Below are 26615 nucleotides of genomic sequence, written 5' to 3' on the forward strand. Positions count from 1 at the left end.
CTGACTTCGGGGCGGAATGGACGGATGTCCCGGCACTGGAAGCAGGTGAGGACCGGTCCACCTTGCCAGGAAGTGAGGTGCCAGACGGATGGGTCATGTATTTCGATGGTGCCTTCGCACACCAGGGCGCGGGGGCTGGAGCAGTGCTCATCTCACCCACGCAGGACAAGCTCTATTACGCTGTGCAGCTCTGCTTTCAGCAGGGCGAGAAGGTCTCCAACATCATCGCAGAATACGAAGGCCTCATAGCTGGCCTGAAGGCCGCAACAGCTCTAGTGGTTAAGCGCGTCGCTGTTAGGGGCGACTCACAACTCATCGTCAACTTCTCCAACAAAGTGTACGAGCCAAAGGACGAGCACATGGAGGCGTACCTCGCGGAAGTACGTAAGATGGAAAAGCAGTTCCTAGGCATGGAGGTGATGCATGTGCCCCATGGCACCAACAAGGAAGCCGACGACATCGCCAGGAGGGCATCCAAGCGGCAGCCCCAAGATCCTGGCATCTTCGAGGAGCGACTCTTCAAGCCACCAGCGATGCCACCACTTTCAAGCACGACACGGCCTCGGGAGGAGCTCCCACAACCGCCAACCACGGGAGCCCCAACTTGTGGCCCAACTTCAGGGGCTCGCTTGCTCTTGGAGCTCGAGCCTCAAGAGGGATGTTGGACTAAGGAATTCAAGGAATATCTGATGCAAGGGGCGCTACCAGAGAAGGAGGAGGACGCAGAGCACGTAGCCCGGCAAGCCACGATGTTCTGCATCCAGGATGGTGAGTTGTACAGGAAGCGACCAAATGATGTTTCGTTGCGTTGCATTTCCAGGGACCAGGGGAAGGAGTTGATGATTGACATACACGATGGGGACTGCAGAAACCACGCGTCGTCACGGGCTCTCGTCGGCAAGGTGTTCCGCAGTAGATTCTACCGGCCCACGGCGCTCAACGACGTAGCTGAGCTGGTGAAGTCTTGCGAAGCTTGCCAGTTCCACGCCAAGCAGATCCATCAGCCCGCTCAGGGCCTCCAGACTATACTGCTCACGTGGCCGTTCGCGGTCTGGGGTGTGGATATCTTGGGCCCATTCCCTCGAGCGCCAGGGTGTTACCGCTACCTCTACGTCGCCATTGACAAGTTCACCAAGTGGGCGGAAGTGGAAGCCATCCACACCATCCCAGCCGGTTCCACGGTTAAATTCATCAAGGGCCCCGTGAGCCGTTTCGGGGTCCCCAACCACATCGTCACTGACAACGGCTCGCAGTTCACCAGTAACCTCTTCAAAACATAATGTGCTAACCTTGGAACGCAGATCTGCTACGCTTCGGTGGCACACCCCAGGAGCAATGGCTAGGTTGAACGCGCCAACGTGGAAGTCCTAAGAAGCCTCAAGACCAGGACCTTCAATAAGAAGCTCGAGGCCTGCGGCAGGGGCTGGCACGACGAGCTCCAGTCCGTGCTGTGGTCCATCCGCACCACCGCCACGAAGCCGACGGGCGAGACCCCATTCTTCCTTGTCTACGAAGCCGAAGCAGTCCTCCCTCACGAGGTCAAGTATCGCTCCGCACGGGTCCTATCGTTTGATGAAATGTAGTAGGATGCCATGCGGGGGATGGACCTCGTACTGGGGGAGGAACGACGCCGTGAAGCTACACTGAGGGCGGCAAGGTACCAGTAGGCGCTACTGCCGCAACATCCGCTCCAGGATGCTTGAGGTAGGCGACCTCGTCCTGAGGCGGGTCCTCTCCAGGGAGGGGTTGCACAAGCTCTCACCCATGTGGGAGGGCCCGTTTAGGGTCATCCATATCTCCAGGCCTGGTGCCGCGCGCCTGGAGACGCAGGACGGGGTGCCCGTCCAGAATGCCTGGAACATCCAGCACCTCTGGAAGTTCTACCCATGAAGCAAGGCCCAGTGCTAATGAAGAAAGGCCCAGTGCCTGTGAAGAAGGCCCGGTGCCTGTGAAGAAAGGCCCAGTGCCTGTGAAGAAGGCCCGGTGCCTATGAAGAAAGGCCCAGTGCCCGTGAAGAAGGCCCGGTGCCTGTGAAGAATCGCCGCCCGTGGCACTCTCACATAATAATGAGTGGGGATGTACATGCCCCGGAGTCTCCGGAGAGCTGCCCTTGGGCCTCGGGGGCTCCCTCCCACGCCTAGTGGCAGCACTTAGCTCCGCGCTGGTGAGAAGATGTCGAAGACTAGACTAGGTGCCGGACACGGCTTTTCATTTGCTTTCCGTAGTTGGCTCTCCTTCTCTTAATCGAAGTTTGCTTCCGGTGACCCTTGCTGATTTGGTTTCATCGCCTTTTGCCGCCTTTTCTGTATCTAGTTTGCCTGTGCTCTCTCTCTCTCGTATACCTCGCGAAGGGGCTAGGCCGGTGCCTTCGTGAGGGTTTCTTCTTCCTGAGTTGGTCCTTCTCTCTGCCTTCGGTCTGCCTTCTCGCGAGGCACCCTCATTCGAGCCCGCCACCGGCACATCTCTCCTAATCCGTGCCCCACGGGTACCGCAATATGAAGCGCTGGGTCAAGGCTCGGGTGAACGATGAGTCTCCTAGCGATCTTCCTAACAAGTTTTTTGCAGTTCCTGAGCAACCACTAAGCCAAGACGGGCATGAGGAGACAAGTGCCTTGTGAAGAAGAGGCTGCCTTGAACGCGCCAGGCTAAGATACCTCCGCACGAAATAATGACACAACATAGAAATAACAAGCATAGCGTAATGACTAAGGAATCACGGTTCGATACACGCCCCTCCGGGCCCATACTGGTTTCATTTTGATGCAGGAAAGAAAAGAGGAACAAAACAGAAGTGACATTGCAAAGAACCACGGGGGCAGGCCTCCAGCGACGTCCCGAGCTCAGCCGGACCCCTCCTCGCGCTTCACGGAGGCGTGGCGACGAGACGACCCGCTACCACCTTCGAACTGGGCGCGGCGGCGGGGCGGTGATACGTCTCCAACGTATCTGTAATTTTTGATTGTTCCATGCTATATTATATCCTGTTTTGGACATTATTGGGCTTTATTATACACTTTTATATTATTTTTGGGACTAACCTATTAACTGGAGGCCCAACCTAGAATTGCTGTTTTTTTGCCTATTTCAGAGTTCCATAGAAAAAGAATATCAATCGGAGTCCAAACAGAATGAAACCTTCGGGGACATGATTTTTGGAACGAACATGATCCAGAGGACGTGGACCCTACATCAAGACATCAACCAGGAAGGAGCGAGGTAGGGGGGCACGCCTACCCCCCTAGGCGCGCCCTCCACCCTCGTGGGGCCCACATTGCTCCACCGACGTACTCCTTCCTCCCATATATACCTACGTACCCCAAACTACCAGATACGAAGCCAAAACCCTAATTAGACTGCCATAACTTTCTGTATCCACGAGATCCCATCTTGGGGCCTTTTCCGGAGCTCCGCCGGAGGGGGTATCGATCACGGAGGGCTTCTACATCAACACCATAGCCTCTCCTATGAAGTGTAAGTAGTTTACTTCAGACCTTCGGGTCCATAGTTAGATGGCTTCTTCTCTCTTTTTGGATCTCAATACAAAGTTCTCCCCTCTCTTGTGGAGATCTAATCGATGTAATCTTCTTTTGCGGTGTGTTTATTCAGACCGATGAATTGTGGGTTTATGATCAAGTTTATCTATGAACAATATTTGAATCTTCTCTGAATTCTTTTATGTATGATTGGTTATCTTTGCAAGTCTCTTCGAATTATCAGTTTGGTTTGGCCTACTAGATTGATCTTTCTTGCAATGGGAGAAGTGCTTAGCTTTGGGTTCAATCTTGCAGTGTCCTTTCCCAGTGACAGTAGGGGCAGCAAGACACGTATTGTATTGTTACCATCGAGGATAACAAGATGCGGTTTATATCATATTGCATGAGTTTATCCCTCTACATCATGTCATCTTACTTAAAGCATTACTCTATTCTCTTGAACTTAATACTCTAGATGCATGCTGGATAGCGGTCGATCTGCGGAGTAATAGTAGTAGATGTAGGCAGGAGTTGGTCTACTTGTCTTGGACGTGATGCCTATATACATGATCATACCTAGATATTCTCATAACTATGCCCAATTCTGTCAATTGCTCAATAGTAATTTGTTTACCCACCGTAATACTTATGCTCTCGAGAGAAGCCACTAGTGAAACCTATGGCCCCCCGGGTCTATTTTCCATCATATTAATCTTCCAATACTTAGTTATTTCCTTTGCCATTTATTTTACTTGCATATTTATTTCTCTTTATCATAAAAATACCAAAAATATTATCTTATCATATCTATCAGATCTCACTCTCCTAGGTGACCGTGAAGGGATTGACAACCCCTTTATCGCATTGGTTGTGAGGAGTTTATTTGTTTGTGTAGGTGCGAGGGACTCTTGCGTGACCTCCTACTGGATTGATACCTTGGTTCTCAAAAACTGAGGGAAATACTTACGCTGCTCTGCTGCATCACCCTTTCCTCTTCAAGGGAAAACCAACGCAGTGCTCAAGAGGTAGCAAGAAGGATTTCTGGCGCCGTTGCCGGGGAGTCTACGCAAAAGTCAACATACCAAGTACCCATCACAAACCCTTATCTCCCGCATTACATTATTTGCCATTTGCCTCTCATTTTCCTCTCCCCCACTTCACCCTTACCGTTTTATTCGCCCTCTCTCTCTCCATCCTCCCTCTCTTTCTCTATTTGCCTCTTTTTGCCCGTTTCTTGTTTGCTTGTGTGTCGGATTGCTTGCTTGCCACGATGGCTCAAGATAATACCAAATTGTGTGATTTTACCAATACCAACAACAATGATTTGATTAGCACTCTGATTGCTCCTCTTACCGATGCTGAATCTTGTGAAATAAATGCTGCTTTGCTGAATCTTGTCATGAAAGATCCGTTTTCCGGCCTTCCTAGTGAAGATGCCGCTACCCATCTAAAAAACTTTGTTGATCTGTGTGATATGCAAAATAAGAAAGATGTGGACAATGATATTGTTAAATTGAAGCTATTTCCTTTTTCTCCTACAGATCACGCTAAAGCTTGGTTTTCGTCTTTGCCTAAAAATAGTATTGATTCGTGGAATAAGTGCAAAGATGCTTTTATCTCTAAGTATTTTCCTCCCGCTAAGATCATCTCTCTTAGAAATGATATTATGAATTTTAATCAACTCGATCATGAACATGTTGCACAATCTTGGGAGAGGATGAAATTAATGATACGTAATTTCCCTACACATGGTTTGAATTTGTGGATGATTATACAATTTTCTATGCCGGATTGAATTTTGCTTCTAGAAATCTTTTAGATTCGGCCGCGGGAGGCACTTTTATGGAAATCACTTTAGTAGAAGCTACTAAACTCCTAGATAATATTATGGTTAATTATTCTCAATGGTACACTGAAAGATCTACTAATAAGAAAGTGCATGCGATAGAAGAAATTAATGTTTTGAGTGGTAAGATGGATGAACTTATGAAATTATTTGCTAATAAAAGTGTTTCTTTTGATCCTAATGATATGACTTTGTCTACTATGATTGAGAATAATAATGAATCTTTGGATGCGAATTTTGTTGGTAGGAATAATTTTGGTAACAACGCGTATAGAGGAAACTTTAATCCTAGGCCGTATCCTAGTAATTCGTCTAATAATTATGATAATTCCTACAACAATTCTTATGGAAATTTTAATAATATACCCTCTGATTTTGAATCTAATATTAAAGAATTTATTACCTCATAGAAGAATTTCAATGCTTTGATTGAAGAAAAATTGTTTAAGATTGATGAGTTGGCTAGGAACGTTGATTGAATTTGTCTTGGTGTTGATTCTTTGAAACTTAGATCTATTCCTCCTAAGAATGATATCAATGAGTCTCTCAAAGCCATGAGAATTTCCATTGATGAGTGCAAAGAAAGAACCGCTAGGATGCGTGCTAAGAAAGATTGCTTTATAAAAGCATGTTCTTCTAGTTTCCATGATAATAAAGATGAAGATCTAAAAGTTATTGATGTGTCCCCTATTAAATCTTTGTTTTGCAATATGAATCTTGATAATGATGGGACTGAATATGATCCACCTTTACCTAGAAGGCGTTCCAAAAATTCGGAGTCTTTAGATCTTGATGCTAAAATTGTTAAAAGTGGGATTGAAGAAGTCAAAACTTTAAATATTAATGAACCCACTATTTTAGATTTCAAGGAATTTAATTATGATAATTTCTCTTTGATAGATTGTATTTCCTTGTTGTAATACATGCTAAATTCTCCTCATGCTTATAGTCAAAATAAAGCCTCTACCAAACATATCGTTGATGCTTTGATGCAATCTTATGAAGAAAAACTTGAGTTGGAAGTTTCTATCCCTAGAAAACTTTATGATGAGTGTTAACCTACTATTAAAATTAAGATTAAATATCATGAATTCTATGCTTTGTGTGATTTGGGTGCTAGTGTTTCCACGATTCCAAAGACTTTGTGTGATTTGCTAGGTTTCCGTGATTTTGATGATTGCTCTTTAAACTTGCACCTTGCGGATTGCACTATTAAGAAACCTATGGAAAGAATTAATGATGTTCTTATTGTTGCAAATAGGAATTATGTTCCCATGGATTTTATTGTTCTTGACATAGATTGCAATCCTTCATCCCATTATTCTTGGTAGACCTTTCCTTAGAACGATTGGTGCAATTATTGATATGAAGGAAGGGAATATTAGATTCCAATTTCCGTTAAGAAAAGGCATGGAACACTTCCCTATAAATAAAATTAAATTACCTTATGAATCTATTATGAGATCCACTTATGGATTTCCTTCCAAAGAGGGCAATACCTAGATCTATCCTTGTTTTCATGCCTAGCTAGGGGCGTTAAACGATAGCGCTTGTTGGGAGGCAACCCAATTTTATTTTTATTCCTTGCTTTTTGATCCTGTTTATTAATAAATAATTTATCTAGACTCTGTTTTTTTTGTGTTTTTTGTGTTTAATTAGTGTTTGTTCCAAGTAGAACCGTTGGGAAGACTTGGGGAAAGTCTTTTCAATCTTGCTGTAAAAAACAGAAACTTTAGCGCTCACGAGAACTGCTACCATTTTTATTTGGAAAGTGATATTTAGTTAATTACTTTTGCAGATGATTAATAGATAAGTTCCTCACGTCCATCAATTTATTTTAGAATTTTTGGGGTTCCAGAACTTGCGTTAGCTGCAGATTACTACAGGCTGTTCTGTTTTTGACAGATTCTGTTTTCTGTGTGTTGTTTGCTTATTTTGATGAATCTATGGCTAATAAAATAGTTTATAAACCATAGGGAATTTGGAATACAGTAGGTTTAACACCAATATAAATAAATAATGAGTTAATTACAGTACCTTGAAGTGGTGTTTTGTTTTCTTTCGCTAACGGAGCTCACGAGATTTTCTACTTTAAGTTTTGTGTTGTGAAGTTTTCAAGTTTTGGGTAAAAGATTTGATGGATTATGGAACAAGGAGTGGCAAGATCCTAAGCTTGGGGGGATGCCCATGGCACCCCAAGATAATATAAGGACACCTAAAATCCAAAGCTTGGGGATGCCCCGGAAGGCATCCCCTCTTTTGTGTACTTCTATCGGTAACTTTACTTGGAGCTATATTTTTATTTACCACATGATATGTGTTTTGCTTGGAGTGTCTTGTATTATTTGAGTCTTTATTTGTTAGTTTTACACAATCATCCTTGCTGCACACACCTTTTTGAGAGAGACACACATGATTCGGAAATTGTTAGAATACTCTATGTGCTTCACTTATATCTTTTGAGTTATATAGTTTTTGCTCTAGTGCTTCACTTATATCTTTTAGAGCACGATGGTGGATTTGTTTTATAGAAACTTTTGTTCTCTCATGCTTCACTTAGATTATTTTGAGAGTCCTACAAAACAGCATGGTAATTTGCTTTAATTATTTTAGGCATTCAAGATTAATATTTTTTTCTTATGAGCGTGTTGAATACTATGAGAAGTTTGAAACTTGATAATTGTTTTGAGATATGGAGATGGTGATATTAGAGTCGTGCTAGTTGAGTAGTTGTGAATTTGAGAAATTCTTGTGTTGAAGTTTTTGATTCCCGTAGCATGCACGTATGGTGAACCGTTATGTTAAGAAGTCGGAGCATGATGTATTTATTGATTGTCCTCCTTATGAGTGGCGGTCGGGGACGAGCGATGGTCTTTTCCTACCAATCTACCCCCCTAGGAGCATGCGCGTAGTACTTTGCTTCAATAACTAATAGATTTTTGCAATAAGTATGTGAGTTCTTTATGACTAATGTTGAGTCAATGGATTATACGCACTCTCACCCTTCCACCATTGCTAGCCTCTCTAATACCGCGCACCTTTCGCCGGTATCATACACCCACCATATACCTTTGTTGGGGAACGTAGCAGAAATTCAAAATTTTCCTACGTGCCACCAAGATATATCTATGGAGAAACCAGCAACGAGGGGAAGGAGAGTGCATCTACATACCCTTGTAGATCGCTAAGCGGAAGCGTTCAAGAGAACGGGGTTGAAGGAGTCGTACTCGTCGTGATCCAAATCACCGGAGATCCTAGTGCCGAACGGACGGCACCTCCGCGTTCAACACACGTACAGCCCGGTGACGTCTCCCATGCCTTGATCCAGCAAGGAGAGAGGGAGAGGTTGAGGAAGACTCCATCCAGCAGCAGCACAACGGCGTGGTGGTGATGGAGGAGCGTGGTACTCCAGCAGGGCTTCGGCAAGCACCGCAAGAGACGAGGAGGGAGAGGGGTAGGGTTGCGCCAAGAAGGAGAGGAACTTGTGTGTCTTGGGCAGCCCAAACCTTAAGTATATATAGGGGGAGGGGAGGGGCTGCGCTCCCACCTAGGGTTCCCTCCCTAGGGGTGGCGGCAGCCCCCAGATCCCATCTGGGTGGCGGCCAGGTGGAGGGGGAGAGGGAGGCGCACCAGGCATGGGCCTTAAGGCCCATCTTCCCTTAGGGTTTGCCCGCTCTTCCCCTTAGGCGCATGGGCCTTGGTGGGGAGGCGCCCCAGCCCACTTAGGGGCTGGTCCCTTCCCACTATTGGCCCATGTAGGCCTCCGGGGCTGGTGGCCCCACCTGGTGGACCCCCGGACCCCTCCGGTGGTCCCGGTACACTACCGGTGATGCCCGGAACACTTCCGATGGCCAAAACCATACTTCCTATATATTAATCTTTACCTCCGGACCATTCCGGAACTCCTCGTGACGTCCGGGATCTCATCCGGGACTCCGAACAACATTCGGTAACCACATATATCTATTCCCTATAACCCTAGCGTCATCGAACCTTAAGTGTGTAGACCCTACGGGTTCGGGAGTCATGCAGACATGGCCGAGAAAACTCTCCGGCCAATAACCAACAGCGGGATCTGGATACCCATGTTGGCTCCCACATGTTCCAGGATGATCTCATCGGATGAACCACGATGTCGAGGATTCAATCAATCCCGTATACAATTCCCTTTGTCTAGTGGTACGATACTTGCCCGAGATTCGATCATCGGTATCCCGATACCTTGTTCAATCTCGTTACCGGCAAGTCTCTTTACTCGTTCCGTAACACATCATCCCGTGATCAACTCCTTGGTCACATTGTGCACATTATGATGATGTCCTACCGAGTGGGCCCAGAGATACCTCTCCGTTCACACGGAGTGACAAATCCCAGTCTCTATTCGTGCCAACCCAACAGACACTTTCGGAGATACCTGTAGTGTACCTTTATAGCCACCCAGTTACGTTGTGACGTTTGGCACACCCAAAGTATTCCTACGGTATCCGGGAGTTGCACAATCTCATGGTCTAAGGAAATGATACTTGACATTAGAAAAGCTTTAGCATACGAACTACACGATCTTTGTGCCAGGCTTAGGATTGGGTCTTGTCCATCACATCATTCTCCTAATGATGTGATCCCGTTATCAACAACATCCAATGTCCATGGTCAGGAAACCATAACCATCTATTGATCAACGAGCCAGTCAACTAGAGGCTTACTAGGGACATGGTGTTGTCTATGTATCCACACATGTATCTGAGTTTCCTATCAATACAATTCTAGCATGGATAATAAACGATTATCATGAACAAGGAAATATAATAATAACCAATCTATTATTGCCTCTAGGGCATATTTCCAACAGTCTCCCACTTGCACTAGAGTCAATAATCCAATTCACATCGATATGTGATTAACACTCAAGGTGACATCCCCATGTGACTAACACCCAAAGAGTTCTGGGTTTGATCATGTTATGCTTGTGAGAGAGGTTTCAGTCAACGGGTCTGCAGCATTCAGATCCGTATGTACTTCGCAAATTTCTATGTCATCATGTAGATGCAACTACTACGCTACATTTGGAGCCATTTCAAATAACTGTTCTACTTGGAGCTATTCTAAATTGTTGCTCCATTATACGTATCCGGTATCTCTACTCAGAGCTATCCGGATAGGTGTTAAGATTGCATCGACGTAACTCTTTACGTCGAACTCTTTATCACCTCCATAACCGAGAAACATATCCTTATTCCTCTAAGGATAATTTAGACCGCTATCTGGTGATCTACTCCTAGATCACCTTTGTACCCTGTTGCCAAATATGTGGCAAGGCACACATCAGATGTGGTACTCAGCATGGCATACCGTATGGAGCCTATGACAAAAGCATAGGGGACGACCTTCGTCCTTCCTCTTTCTTCTGCCGTGGTCGAGCTTTAAGTCTTAACTTCATACCTTACAACTCAGGCAAGAACTCCTTCTTTGACTGATCCATCTTGAACACCTTCAAGATCATGTCAAGGTATGTGCTCATTTGAAAGTACCATTAAGTGTTTTGATCTATCCTTATAGATCTTGATGCTCAATGTTCAAGTGGCTTAATCCAGGTTTTCCATTGAAAAACACTTTTCAAATAACCCTATATGCTTTCCAGAAATTCTACATCATTTCTGATCAACAATATGTCAACAACATATACTCATCAGAAATTTTATAGTGCTCCCACTCACTTCTTTGGAAATACAAGTTTCTCATAAACTATGTATAAACCCAAAATCTTTGATCATCTCATCAAAGCGTACATTCCAACTCCGAGATGCTTACTCCAGTCCTTAGAAGGATTGCTGGAGCTTTGCATACTTGTTAGCATTTTTCCAGGATTGACAAAAACCTTCTGGTTGTATCTCATACAACCTTTCCTCAAGAAAATCGTTGAGGAAACAATGTTTTGACATCCTATCTGCATGATTTCATAAATAATGCAGTAACTGCTAACATAATTCCAACAGACTTTTAGCATCGCTACGTGTGAGAAAGTCTCATCGTAGTCAACTCCTTGAACTTGTCGGGAAACATCTTAACGACAAGTCGAGCTTTCTCAATGGTGACACTTACCATCATTGTCTGTCTTCCTTTTAAAATCCATATGTACCTAACAGCCTTACGACCATCAAGTAGCTCTTCCAAAGTCTACACTTTGTTTTCATACATGGATCCTCTCTCGGATTATATGGCCTCGAGCCATTTTGGAATCCAGGCCCACCATCGCTTCTCCATAGCTCGTAGGTTCATTGTTGTCTAGCAACATGACTTCCAAGACAGGATTACGTACCACTCTGAAGTAGTACGCATCCTTGTCATCCCACGAGGTTTGGTAGTGACTTGATCTGAAGTTTCATGATCACTATCATAAGCTTCCACTTCAATTGGTGTAGGTGCCATAGGAACAACTCCCTATGCCCTGCCACACACTAGTTGAAGAGACGGTTCAATAACCTCATCAAGTCTCCACCATCCTCCCACTCAATTCTTTCGAGAGAAACTTTTCCTCGAGAAAGGACCCGATTCTAGAAACAATCCCTTATTGCTTTCGGATTTGAGACAGGAGGTATACCCAACTGTTTCGGGTGTCCTACGAAGATGCATTTATCCGCTTTGGGTTCGAGCTTATCAGCCTGAAAGTTTTTCACATAAGTGTCGCAGCCCCAAACTTTTAAGAAATGACAGCTTAGGTTTCTCTAAACCATAGTTCATACGGTGTCATCTCATCGGAATTACGTGGTGCCCTATTTAAAGTGAATGTGGTGGTCTCTAATGCCTAACCCATAAACTATCGTGGTAATTCGATAAGAGACATCATGGTATGCATCATATCCAATAGGGTGCAGTTATGATGTTCGGACACACCATCAGACTATGGTGTTCCAGGCTGTATTGGTTGTGAAACAATTTCCACAATGTCTTAATTCTGTGCCAAACTCGTAATTCAGATATTCATCTCTACGATCATATCATAGACATTTTATCCTCTTGTCACGATGATGTTCAACTTCACTCTGAAATTACTTGAACCTTTCAATAATTCAGACTTATGTTTCATCAAGTAAATATACTCAGTATCTACTCAAATCATCTGGGAAGTAAGAACATAACGATATCCACTACATGCCTTAGCACTCATTGCACTGCGCACATCAAGATGTATTACTTCCAACAAGTTGCTTTCTTGTTCCATTTTGCTGAAAACGAGGCTTTCAGTCATCTTGCCCATGTGGTATGATTTGCATGTCTCAAGTGATTCAAAATCAAGTGAGTCCAAACGATCCATCTATATAGAGTTTCTTCATGCATATCTACCAACAAACATGGTTCGCATGTCTCAATCCTCTCAAAAATGAGTGAGTCCAAAGATCCATCAACATGGAGCTTCTCCATGCGTTTTATACCAATATGACTCAAATTGCAGTGCCACATTTGTGTGGTACTATCATTACTATCTTATACCATTGGCATGAAAATGTGTATCACTACGATCGGGATGGTATTATTCAAATAAACAGAGTAACCATTATTCTCCTTAAATGGATAACCGTATCGCGATAGACATAATCCAATCATGTCTACGCTCAACGCAAACACCAAATAACAATTATTTAGGTTTTAATACCAATCTCGATGGTAGAGGGAGCGTACGATATTTGATCAACCTTGGAAATACTTCCAACACATATCGTCATCTCACCTTTTAGCTAGTCTCCGTTTATTCCGTAGCCTTTTGTTTCAAGTTACTAACACTTAGCAACCGAACCGGTATCTAATACCCTGGTGCCACTAGGAGTACTAGTAAAGTACACATTATAATGCATATCCAATATACTTCTGTCGACCTTGCCAGCCTTCTCATCTACCAAGTATCTAGGGTGGTTCTGCTTCAGTGACTGTTCCCCTTATTACAGAAGCACTTAGTCTCGGGCTTGGGTTCAACTTTGGGTTTCTTCACTAGAACAACAACTGATTTGTTGTTCCATGAAGTATCCCTTACTTGCCCTTGCCCTTCTTGAAACTAGTGGTTTTACTAACCATCAACGATTGATGCTCCCTTTTGATTTCTACTTTTCGCGGTGTCGCGAATAGCTCAAGGATCATATCTATCCCTGATATGTTATAGTTCATCACGAAGCTCTAGTAGCTTGGTGGCAGTGACTTTGGAGAACCATCACTATTTCATCTGGAAGATCAACTCCCACTCGATTCAAGCGATTGTTGTACTCAGACAATCTGAGCACAAGCTCAAGATTGAGCTTTTCTCCCTTATTATGCAGGCTAAGAAAATCGTCGGAGGTCTTATACCTCTTGACGTGGGCACGAGCCTGAAATCCCAATTTCAGTCCTTGGAACATCTCATATGTTTTGCGATGTTTCAAAAACGTCTTTGGTGCCTCAATTCTAAACCATTTAGCATTACACACTAAACTATCATGTAGTCATCAAAACGTGTATGTTAGATGTTCGCAACATCCACAGACGATGTTCGAGGTTCAGCACACTGAGCGGTGCATTAAGGACATAAGCCTTCTACTGTCTGCATAAATGCTACTATCAACTTTCAACTAATTTTTCTCTAGGAACAAATCTAAACAGTAGAACTGAAGCGCGAGCTACGACATAATTTGCGAAGACCTTTTGACTATGTTAAGGATAATTAAGTTCATCTTATGAACTCCCACTCAGATAGACATCCCTCCAGTCATCTAAGTGATTACATGATCCGAGTCAACTAGGCCGTGTCCGATCATCATGTGAGACGGACTAGTCAACATCGGTGAACATCTTCATGTTGATCGTATCTACCATACGACTCATGCTTGACCTTTCGGTCTCTTGTGTTCCGAGGCCATGTCTGTACATGCTAGGCTCGTCAAGTTAACCTAAGTGTTTCACATGTGTTCCGAGGCCATGTCTGTACATGCTAGGCTCGTCAACACCCGTTGTATTCGAACGTAAGAATCTATCACACCCGATCATCACGTGGTGCTTCGAATCGATGAACTTTCGCAATGGTGCACAGTTAGGGAGAACACTTCTCTTGAAATTTTTAGTGAGGGATCATCTTATTTAAGCTACCGTCGTTCTAAGCAAATAATATGTATAAACATGATAAACATCACATGCAATCAAATAGTGACATGATATGGCCAATATCATATTGCTCCTTTTGATCTCCATCTTTGGGGCTCCATGATCATCATCGTCACCGGCATGACACCATGATCTCCATCATTGTGTCTCCATGAAGTTGTCTCGCCAACTTATTACTTCTACTACTATGGCTACCGGTTAGCAATAAAGTAAAGTAATTACATGGCATTGTTCAATGACACGCAGGTCATACAATAAATAAAGACAACTCCTATGGCTCTTGCCAGCTGTCATACTCATCGACATGCAAGTCGTGATTCCTATTACAAGAACATGATCAATCTCATACATCACATATCATTCATCACATTCATCTTGGCCATATCACATCACATAGCATACCCTGCAAAAACAAGTTAGACGCCCTCTAATTGTTGTTTGCATGTTTTACGTGGCTGCTATGGGTTTCTAGCAAGAACGTTTCTTACCTACGCAAAACCACAACGTGATATGCCAATTGCTATTTACCCTTCATAAGGACCCTTTTCATCGAATCCGATCCGACTAAAGTGGGAGAGACAGACACCCGCTAGCCACCTTATGCAACTAGTGCATGTCAGTCGGTGGAACCAGTCTCACGTAAGAGTACGTGTAAGGTCAGTCAGGGCCGCTTCATCCCACAATGCCGCCGAATCAAGATTGGACTAGTAACGGTAAGCATATTGAACAAAATCAACGCCCACAACTACTTTGTGTTCTACTCGTGCATAGAAACTACGCATAGACCTAGCTCATGATGCCACTGTTGGGGAACGTAACAGAAATTCAAAATTTTCCTACGTGTCACCAAGATCTATCTATGGAGAAACCAGCAACGAGGGGAAGGAGAGTGCATCTACATACCCTTGTAGATCTCTAAGCGGAAGCGTTCAAGAGAACGGGGTTGAAGGAGTCGTACTCGTCGTGATCCAAATCACCGGAGATCCTAGTGCCGAACGGACGGCACCTCCGCGTTCAACACACGTACAGCCCGTGACGTCTCCCATGCCTTGATCCAGCAAGGAGAGAGGGAGAGGTTGAGGAAGACTCCATCCAGCAGCAGCACAACGACGTGGTGGTGATGGAGGAGCGTGGTACTCCAGCAGGGCTTCGCCAAGCACCGCAAGAGACGAGGAGGGAGAGGGGTAGGGCTGCGCCAAGAAGGAGAGGAACTTGTGTGTCTTGGGCAGCCCAAACCTCAAGTATATATAGGGGGAGGGGAGGGCTGCGCCCCCACCTAGCGTTCCCTCCCTAGGGGTGGCGGCAGCCCCCAGATTCCATCTGGGTGGCGGCCAGGTGGAGGGGGAGAGGGAGGCGCACCAGGCATGGGCCTTAAGGCCCATCTGCCCTTAGGGTTTGCCCGCTCTTCCCCTTAGGCGCATGGGCCTTGGTGGGGAGGCGCCCCAGCCCACTTAGGGGCTGGTCCCTTCCCACTATTGGCCCATGTAGGCCTCCGGGGCTGGTGGCCCCACCTGGTGGACCCCGGACCCCTCTGGTGGTCCCGGTACACTACCGGTGATGCCCGGAACACTTCCGGTGGCCAAAGCCATACTTCCTATATATTAATCTTCACCTCCGGACCATTCCGGAACTCCTCGTGACGTCCGGGATCTCATCCGGGACTCCGAACAACATTCGGTAACCACGTATATCTATTCCCTATAACCCTAGCGTCATCGAACCTTAAGTGTGTAGACCCTACGGGTTTGGGAGTCATGCAGACATGGCCGAGAAAACTCTCCGACCAATAACCAATAGCGGGATATGGATACCCATGTTGGCTCCCACATGTTCCACGATGATCTCATCGGATGAACCATGATGTCGAGGATTCAATCAATCCTGTATACAATTCCCTTTGTCTAGTGGTACGATACTTGCCCGAGATTCGATCGTCGGTATCCCGATACCTTGTTCAATCTCGTTACCGGCAAGTCTCTTTACTCGTTCCGTAACACATCATGCCGTGATCAACTCCTTGGTCACATTGTGCACATTATGATGATGTCCTACCGAGTGGGCCCAGAGATACCTCTCCGTTTACACGGAGTGACAAATCCCAGTCTCGATTCGTGCCAACCCAACAGACACTTTCGGAGATACCTGTAGTGTACCTTTATAGCCACCCAGTTACGTTGTGACGTTTGGCACACCCAAAGTATTCCTACGGTATCCGGGAGTTGCACAATCTCATGGTCTAAGGAAATGATACTTGACATTAGAAAAGCTTTAGCATACGAACTACACGATCTTTGTGCCAGGCTTAGGATTGGGTCTTGTCCATCACATCATTCTCCTAATGATGTGATCCCGTTATCAACAACATCCAATGTCCATGGTCAGGAAACCATAACCATCTATTGATCAACGAGCCAGTCAACTAGAGGCTTACTAGGGACATGGTGTTGTCTATGTATCCACACATGTATCTGAGTTTCCTATCAATACAATTCTAGCATGGATAATAAACGATTATCATGAACAAGGAAATATAATAATAACCAATCTATTATTGCCTCTAGGGCATATTTCCAACAACCTTCCCGAAAACAGCCACCATACCTACCTATCATGGCATTTACATAGCCATTCCGAGATATATTGCCACGAAACTTTCCACCATTCCGTTTACTATGACACGCTCCATCATTGTCATATTGCTTCGCATGATCATGTAGTTGACATTTTAGTTGGGGCAAAGCCACTATTCATAATTCTTTCATATAAGTCACTCATGCATCATTACTATCCCGGTATATCACCGGAGGCATTCATATAGAGTCATACCTTGTTCTAGTATCGAGTTGTAACCATTGAGTTGTAAATAAATAGAAGTGTGATGATCATCATTCATATAATATTGTACCAATAAAAAAAGGAGAAGGCAAAAAAAAAGAAGGCCCAAAAAATAATAAATAAATAAATAAAAAGGGGCAATACTACTATCCTTTTTTCCACACTTGTGCTTCAAAGTAGCACCATGATCTTCATGATAGAGAGTCTCCTATGCTATCACTTTCATATACTAGTGGGAATTTTTTATTATAGAACTTGGCTTGTATATTCCAACGATGGGCTTCCTCAAAATGCCCTAGGTCTTCGTGAGCAAGCAAGTTGGATGCACACCCACTTAGTTCTTTTTGTTGAGCTTTCATATACTTATAGCTCTAGTGCATCCGTTGCATGGCAACCCCTACTCACTCACATTGATATCTATTAATAGGCATCTCCATAGCCCGTTGATACGCCTAGTTGATGCGAGACTATCTTCTCCTTTTTGTCTTCTCCACAACCACCATTCTATTCCACATATAGTGCTATGTCCATGGCTCACGCTCATGTATTGCGTGAAGATTGAAAAAGTTTGAGAACACCAAAAGTATGAAACAATTGCTTGGCTTGTCATCGGGGTTGTGCATGATTTAAATACTTTGTGTGGTGAAGATGGAGCATAGCCAGACTATATGATTTTGAAGGGATAACTTTCTTTGGCCATGTTATTTTGAAGAGACATATTGCTTAGTTAGTATGCTCGAAGTATTATTATTTCTATGTCAATATTTAACTTTTGTCTTGAATCTTTCGGATCTGAATATTCATACCACAATTAAGAGAATTACATTGAAATTATGCCAAGTAGCATTCCACATCTAAAATTCTGTTTTTATCATTTACCTACTCGAGGATGAGCAGGAATTAAGCTTGGGGATGCTTGATACGTCTCCAACGTATCTATAATTTTTGATCGTTCCATGCTATATTATATCCTGTTTTGGACATTATTGGGCTTTATTATACACTTTTATATTATTTTTGGGACCAACCTATTAACCGGAGGCCCAGCCTAGAATTGCTGTTTTTGCCTATTTTAGAGTTTCGAAGAAAAAGAATATCAAACGGAGTCCAAACGGAATGAAACCTTCGGGAACGTGATTTTTGGAACGAACGTGATCCAGAGGACTTGGACCCTACATCAAGACATCAACCAGGAAGGCACGAGGTAGGGGGGCACGCCTACCCCCCAGGCGCGCCCTCCACATTCGTGGGGCCCATGTTGCTCCACCGACGTACTCCTTCCTCCTATATATACCTACGTACCCCAAACTACCAGATACGGAGCCAAAACCCTAATTCCACCACCATAACTTTCTGTATCCACGAGATCCCATCTTAGGGCCTTTTCCGGAGCTCCACCGGAGGGGGTATCGATCATAGAGGGCTTCTACATCAACACCATAGCCTCTCCGATGAAGTGTGAGTAGTTTACTTCAGACCTTCGGGTCAATAGTTATTATCTAGATGCCTTCTTCTCTCTTTTTGGATGTCAATACAAAGTTCTCCCCCTCTCATGTGGAGATCTATTCTATGTAATCTTCTTTTGCGGTGTGTTTTTTGAGACCGATGAATTGTGGGTTTATGATCAAGTTTATCTATGAACAATATTTGAATCTTCTCTGAATTCTTTTATGTATGATTGGTTATCTTTGCAAGTCTCTTTGAATTATCACTTTGGTTGGCCTACTAGATTGATATTTCTTGCAATTGGAGAAGTGCTTAGCTTTGGGTTCAATCTTGCGGTGTCCTCTCCCAGTGACAGTAGGGGCAGCAAGACACATATTGTATTGTTGCCATCGAGGATAACAAGATGGGTTTATATCACATTGCATGAGTTTATCCCTATACATCATGTCATCTTGCTTAAAGCGTTACTCTGTTCTCTTGAACTTAATACTCTAGATGCATGCTGGATAGCGGTCGATGTGTGGAGTAATAGTAGTAGATGCAGGAAGGAGTCGGTGTACTTGTCTTGGACGTGATGCCTATATACATGATCATACCTAGATATTCTCATAACTATGCTCAATTCTGTCAATTGCTCAACAGTAACTTGTTTACCCACCGTAATACATATGCTCTCGAGAGAAGCCACTAGTGAAACCTATGGCCCCCGAGTCTATTTTCCATCGTATTAATCATCCAATACTTAGTTATTTCCTTTGCCATTTATTTTACTTGCATCTTTATTTCTCTTTATCATAAAAATACGAAATATATTATCTTATCATATCTATGAGATCTCACTCTCATAGGTGACCGTGAAGGGATTTCCAACCCCTTTATCGCGTTGGTTGCGAGGAGTTTATTTGTTTGTGTAGGTGCGAGGGACTTGTGTGTGGCCTCATACTGGATTGATACCTTGGTTCTCAAAAACTGAGGGAAATACTTACGCCGCTCTGTTGCATCACCCTTTCCTCTTCAAGGGAAAACCAACGCAGTGCTCAAGAGGTAGCAGGCGGCTGGTCGTAGGCGCCACTATTGGAGCTTTCGCCAAGAGAAGAGCCACCGTAGCTGGACGAGGCACGGCCGGTGGGCTCACCCTCGTCACGGCCATCACCGAGACCGAGCACCTTCTCGCCGTTGTTTTTCTCGGGGCAGCACCCGGCGCGGCGACCATCTTCCCCAAACGCCCTCACGTAGAGGGTCGCATCACCGTCATACCTAAAGTGGAGGGTGCACCGCTTGCCCAGGCCGCGCGCGTGGGCGAACGTCTGCCAACCACGAGCCAGAGCTATGTTGCCCGCGGCGGAGACTTCAACCGCGACCCAGGAGGCCCTGCTACAGCAACCGTCTGCCTGTAGCCAGAGCCCGCCTGGACCAGGGGCCGGCAGATCATTGATGAAGAAGCGCAGAAGCTGGAGCCAGTTGTCGGCCGGATCCACCGACCAGACAACAAACTCCGTCACCACCTCTGCCGAGTGGAAGCGTGGCCGGGGAGGCCGTGCGACCACGTCATGTCTCCCCTCATCGACGGGGCTACCACGACTGGATCGACCCCCGCCACGCGCAGCGGCGCTACCCCGGGAGCAGGGGCCACGGCGGGAGTCGTGGTGTGCTTGCGGGGGCGGCCACGTCCCCGTTTAGGCGTCGGGGAGCCGGGCCCTTCGTGAGGGGCCTTTCCTTTCTCCGCGGCGGAGAACCTCTTCTACGGTGCCATTGGAGTCAGTGGTGGAGCAGAGGAAGAAGAAGCGAGCAGAATGGGAAGAGATGGGCAATGGGGGCTCTGCCCCCTCCCCATTTATAAAAGGAGAAGGCCAGCACCCCCACGATCACAGGTAATGATGGCTTTCCTTGCATGTCGCAGGGACTTGTCAAGTCGGGCAGTTACCGAGGCAACATGGGGAAGTGGAGACGCCCACGTCCAATCGACCGGCACGCGTCAACGAAGGCCGCAGGCTTTAAGGGCCCGCGGCCCTCCGTGCTTGACACTTTGGCTTCGCCTCGAAGCCAAGCCCGAGCGCACCTTGGGCCCGGGGGCTTCTGTCGGCGTTCTGGGAACGGGGGTCCCCAGATTTGCCCGCCTGCGGCCCATGGCGTGGCTGGGCTAGCAGGTCTATACGGCCCATCTTCATCGACAAGGCATTCAAGACCCTCGTGAGGGGCCAAGCCTCGCGAGGCAAACAATGCGAGACCTCCTCAGGAGTGGCCTCGCCAGGAAGGCTCACGAGGGGCGGAGAGATCAAGGCAAGGCAAACCTCGCGAGGTCCGCGTGACGTGAGCCATGACGATCGAGACCAGGCGGGCGCCAGCACTTGCAGTGTCCTTGTTTCCTCTTTGGTGCCAGGGGGCAAGCGCAGGCGCGGAGTACTGAGGCATCAAGCAAAGGTTTCCATATCAATGCAACAAGACCAAGCCCAGAAGGACGGCAGGACGGAGGTCACCATGGAGCTCAAGACGGCGTCATCACCAGAGCCTTTGGCAGGCGAAGACCACCTTTTGTCAGGATAACTTGTACTAGCTGTCCCCTTTCGAATCGGCCGTTGTTGGCTCCCTTCCCGCTCAATATTTGGGGAGAGGACGAGTGCCTATATAAGTAGAACTAGCCACCACAGTGCGGGGGTACGAAAAGAGAGGGGTCTGAGTAGATCCAAGATCATCTCACCCACACTAGCTCGCCGAGGACAAGAACACCTCAACCTCAGGAGGCTGTTCTTCCCCTTGTACTATTCTTCATCAGCCCAAGAAGCAATCCACCACCACCACACCGGAGTAGGGTATTACACCACAACGGTGGCCTGAACTAGTATAAATATTGTGTCTTTCTGTCTTGCGAGTTAGTTGATCTTAGAGAGCTAGGGCGTGGATCGATAGGGCGAAAACCTTCGCGCGCACCCTAGTGTTCGAACCTCAAGGGTTTGCCGGAACCTGTGATCTGACAGGTGGGAAGACAAATCCGGGGTCACGTCTCGGAGGCATCTGATAGGTTTCAGAGGGGAGAGATTAGAATAGAGTGAGGTCTAAGGAGAGAATCACTACCCATATGCACAAGTGACAAACACATTCATATCACACCACTCAATTCAAACAAGGGCATACAAACGATCTAGCTACCGTTACAAAATACTCGGACTACTACTATGTACATGGGGGAAATTCTACTGATAATATGGTGGTCGACTATAAAGTTTTATAAGTGGAAGATTCCATGACATCTGCTCCGGCTTCGTCTTCATAATCATCATCACTATCAGGGTCGGAGTCGGTGTCATCGATGATGATGTAGTCTTCGGGATGGTCGTCACCTCCTGGCGCAGGGTCTCCCATGAATACTCCTAGCTTCTTCTTCTTCTTCTTCTTCTTCTTCAGATCTCCATTCTTCTCCAGCAGCACTACAATTTCCTCCTCATATCCATTGCGTGTAGACTTGAGTTCCTCTTCAAGCTCCATGTTCCTGGTCATCACCTTCTTCAGGTCTACCATGCTGGCGCACATCTGGTTCTCCTGACGACGAATGTGTTGGTTTAGCTCCTGGATATAGGCTGCAATGGACTTGTCCCTCCTGGTGCTGATCATCTCCCATTGCTCATCTCAGTGTCCACATATCTGGTAGATGGTGTCCTTAAGATCCTTGTGGTAAACTTCGCCGATGTGTCCCATGGCGATGTGAGCTGCCATGCTCTTTCCTAGACTCTAGGTTGGTGCATCGAAGGAAAACCCTATGGGCTCAGTAACTGGCGTGAATGTCCTTCCTGGAACGTGTACTCAAACTATCTAGCACTCTTGTTCTGGTAAAGTGGCAGTGTAGGTCCCGGTGAAGCTTGGTATTCCGATGTTTAGGTATCTAGTGGCTTCCTTCAAGTGTCGTCCAAAAGGGGTGTCTTCATCCGGTTGAGCAAACTTGTTCCTTGGGTCCGCCATCTATAGAGTGGAAAATGGAAGATAGTCAGAAATGAGTAGAGAAGAGTGACCTATGGATTATCTTAGTGGTCGCGTCCTATAGTCAGCGTGTGCTCTGATACCACTTTGTAGCGATCCGACCTCGAACGGTCAAATCTCTGTGCATAAGTGTCATTCCTGGATCGGTAATGCTGACACACACAGTACTCAAAAGATTTATAACAGAGTGCAACCACACACTTATTACATATAATGTCTCAAAAGAGAACTTAATACAATAATATGTCTTAAATCCATCTAAATAAGATAATAGCGGAAGCTTCGAAGATAAATGAGTCCATCAACTCCAACGACATAGCTGAGTGCATGAAATGACCTAGCGCACCTTACTCTTCGTCTAAAAAGTCTGCAACATAATACGTTGCAGCCCGAAACGGGTCAGCAAATGGAATATGCTGGCAAAATAACACTATAGAGCAAAAGAACATGATAACAGCTATTACTACATGCATATATGGCTGGTGGAGGCTCTATGGTTATTGTTTTGCGTAAAGCCAATTTTTCCCTACAACAAAGGAATATAATTTTATTTAACAACAAAGTTGGTTGATAAAAATATTGATAAGGTTCCTCCAACTCAATCCCAATTAAACAGTATTAATAACCCAACAAATTTAAATTAAGAGTGATGAGATCAAATCAATAATTCAAGAACGAGATACTCAAGATGTCCATAACTGGGGACACGACTAACCATGATTGGTTTGTACAGTCTGCAGAGGTTTGCTTACTTTTCCCACAAGACTTGATATCCTCCGTTTAATTTCTCGCACTGCATGATGTTTGAGAAACGGATGACCGAGACACCGTCTTTCAGAAGCATTAACTCTTTACTCTGGGTAGACAGTACCACCTACGTCCCCTACATCTGCTAGCCTACCACTGAAAGAGGTCACACAACATACTCAACTATGCCAGAGCCCATAATGGCTTGTGGCTGCACACGAAAGTTTCTAGGATGAATAATCTTATGATCCCTTTGAGCCTAGGTGGAGAACCATAGGATGATCACACGGGTACTCTGGGATATCCCATGACAGCGCTGGATTGCTCTAGGTGCCCAGACAACCACTGGGTGCTCTAGGGTGCCTCAACCAATCCACCCAGATGTGTATTAAAGTAGCCACTTAAGTTAACCATTAATTAACAACTCTCACATCTGTCATGGATACACTCAACCAAACCATGTATACGAGTATAGCATAGCAGCATAAGCATAACGCAGAAGTAACTCCCAAGGTTTAAAATAAAGGCAACAGGTACTACCTCATCACTACTTCCTAGTTCCCACATGTTAAAAAATCCTAACCATGCAATGTTTGAGGGTTGAACTAATGCATAAAAACTGGGTAATGAGGGCTATGATCAAAGTTTTACTTGCCTTGCTGACGATCTGAAAACCCTAGTGACTCGTAGAAGCACGCTTCACACTCTGGAAACTCTATCGCAAACAAACAATAGCATACATAAGCACTCAAGCATAAGATGCAAAGGTAAAACTCCGATGAAAAAGTCAAAACTGAAAGTTCAACTGAAGAGCTTCGATTTGCAAAAAAAATCAATTGAATCAGAGCTACGAAACTCAAACTACGATCGAAAGAAGTTTGAATTCAAATCTGCTTGAAACCAAATTTTAAATTGTCAAAATCATGTTCAAGTTGGTTAACAGGAAATAGGGGTTAGAGACAACGATTTTGGCGTTGGTTTCACTGGATTTGGACAAACGAGCAAAAAGTTGCAAGGGTTGTTAGATCAGGGGCTAATCTGTGATAAAAATAATCGTGGATAGGTCCCTGGCTGAAAATAAAATAAAAGAAAAATGCTAAGGAACGAACGTTCGCCAACAGAGGCAAACGAACGAATACGTTCGTGAACAGAGACGTTCGAGCGAACGTTCGCTAATTAGAAACCCTAAAAAACCGATCTAAATGGAAAACCGAAAAAAAACCATAAACGAACCAGCGAACCGGGGTGGTATTCTACCGGTTCATGATGACGGCGGGATCCGGCGGTGAGGCAGGGCTCCGGCGAGGCGGTGAGGCAAGGCGGCGACGCGGTGCAGGGCGAGGCGCGGCAGCGGGCGATGGTGCGGCTGCAGCGGTGGTTGGCGGCGGCTTCCGGATGGGGTGGAGGCGGCAGCGTGGTGGCGTATATAAAGGCCCCGGGGGGCGGCTTGGAGGAGGGGCCGACGCAGGACGGAGTCCGGCTCGGACTCCTCCTCGGCGTCCGTGCCTCGCACGGTGGAGGAAGGCGGCGGCTCGGATGGGCCGGCTGGGTTTCGGCCCAGCCTGTCTGGGAAACCTTTAAAAAAAATTCTCGCCCGAATAAAAATCCTAATAAAATATAAAAGAAAATTCTAAAAAAATACCAAAAACAATTTTCACCATCTAAATAAAATATTTAGAACAAAGTGAACATTTTTTTGGCCTAAAATGAAATTTTCAAAAATGCATATTTTTTCTAATTCAAGTAAAATCTCAAATAAATTCCAAATAAAATATATATTTGATTTTAAAAAATTTCCTCCAATATTCCTATCTTTTAGAAGAAGTCATATTATCTTCTCTCTTTTACTTTTTTAATATTAGAAATATTTGGAGAGAAAAATGTGAAAACCAAATTGATCCCCTTTTCAAATTTGAGAAAAATTCATATATGAAAATGAATGAAATCCACAACCCTCTCCTTGGGTCCTTGAGTTGCTTAGGATTTCTAGGATCACAACCAAAATGCAAATAAAATATGGTATGCATGTGATGACCTATGTATAACATCCAAATTAAAAATTGGGATGTTACTGTCACCAGAGGACGTATCTCTTTAACACAGGTAGCGAAGTCTTTCTGGTCAAAAGAAGTGCCATCTTCTTTCAAGCTTGGATACCCAGTAGCTACCTCGGCCGGGTCTAGCTCTAGTAACCATGCCTTAGCATGGCTCAAGGCCGTCACGAGGCCGGCTCTTGCACATGACTGTTTTATCTCTTGAATCCTCGCAGGTAGAATGACAATTTTTTCAAGACATTACTCAACAGATTGGGACCTTTATTTGTTGGAGAAATCGTGGCTAGCGTGCACTGAGTTCCGATATATAGCTGTTCAACAAGCGTATATATGGCTTTAAGCTTCACCAGCATATCTTGACTAAGGTTGCTACTCCTTGGACCTGTGTAACAATCGTGGAGTGATCATCGGCGGTTTATGATATAAAAAGAAGAGATTCAATTTTGATGCTGGCGAGGCAGCTCACCAAAGATAGCAGAAACCATCTGGGATACACGGTGTTTTAAATCGGTAAGCTCAGTGGTCACATTTTGAAGATCATCTTCTGCTTTTTTGGCCCGCTAAGTTAGAGCAGTTTTCTCCTCAGCCTAGGCGGTTCTTTCAGCATCAGAACCGGTCTTCAGTTTTTCTGTCTCCTCCAGACTAAATTTGAACTTTGAGTCGGCTTTCTGGGTCTCAGATTCTTGAACCTCCAATCGAGTTTTCATATCAGCCAATTCTGATTGAAGTTGAGCAGTGGTGTCCTGTATAGGCACATATTTGAAACCATATTCATAAGTCAGCTTATATGAGTAAAGTTCCAATCATTTTGCAAGCAACAATACTTGGCACTTGGGGGCTAATGCCTGCGGAAAAAAATTCTTCATACAAGCGGCTTATATAAATAAGTCCCAAGCACTTTGCAAGCAAGAGTACTTGACACCTGGGGGCTAATGCACGTTGCATGTCTTGTTACTACTTTATGATGACCCAGTTGTGCTGCAAATGACCACAGCCGGCTCATGGGGACTACACAAGTAAGTTCTGATTTATAAACAATGATGCACAAGTGCCGGTTCATTCATGCTGATTAAACCGGCCTTTGGGGGCTACAGATGCAATGTTAATCATTCAAAATCC

At 45.1% G+C, this 26615-nt stretch overlaps 1 protein-coding gene across 1 annotated transcript; it reads left to right on the forward strand.

Moving 5' to 3' along the window:
- Window positions 1-359: 359 nt before the first annotated feature.
- LOC147975055 (uncharacterized) lies at window positions 360-25720 on the forward strand. The gene is made up of 2 exons (XM_087520252.1): window positions 360-956; window positions 25712-25720. The coding sequence occupies exons 1-2, from the start codon at window positions 360-362 to the stop codon at window positions 25718-25720; spliced, it is 606 nt and encodes a 201-aa protein (XP_087376378.1).
- Window positions 25721-26615: the final 895 nt, after the last annotated feature.

This window comes from Triticum urartu, chromosome 4A (genome assembly GCF_056163025.1).
Source record: "Triticum urartu cultivar PI428250 chromosome 4A, HENAU_Tu73, whole genome shotgun sequence".
NCBI lineage: Eukaryota > Viridiplantae > Streptophyta > Magnoliopsida > Poales > Poaceae > Triticum > Triticum urartu.

Excerpts from the sequence above, each read along its gene's own strand:
- LOC147975055 (XM_087520252.1), top strand. The coding sequence starts at position 360 with ATGGAGGCGTACCTCGCGGAAGTACGTAAGATGGAAAAGCAGTTCCTA.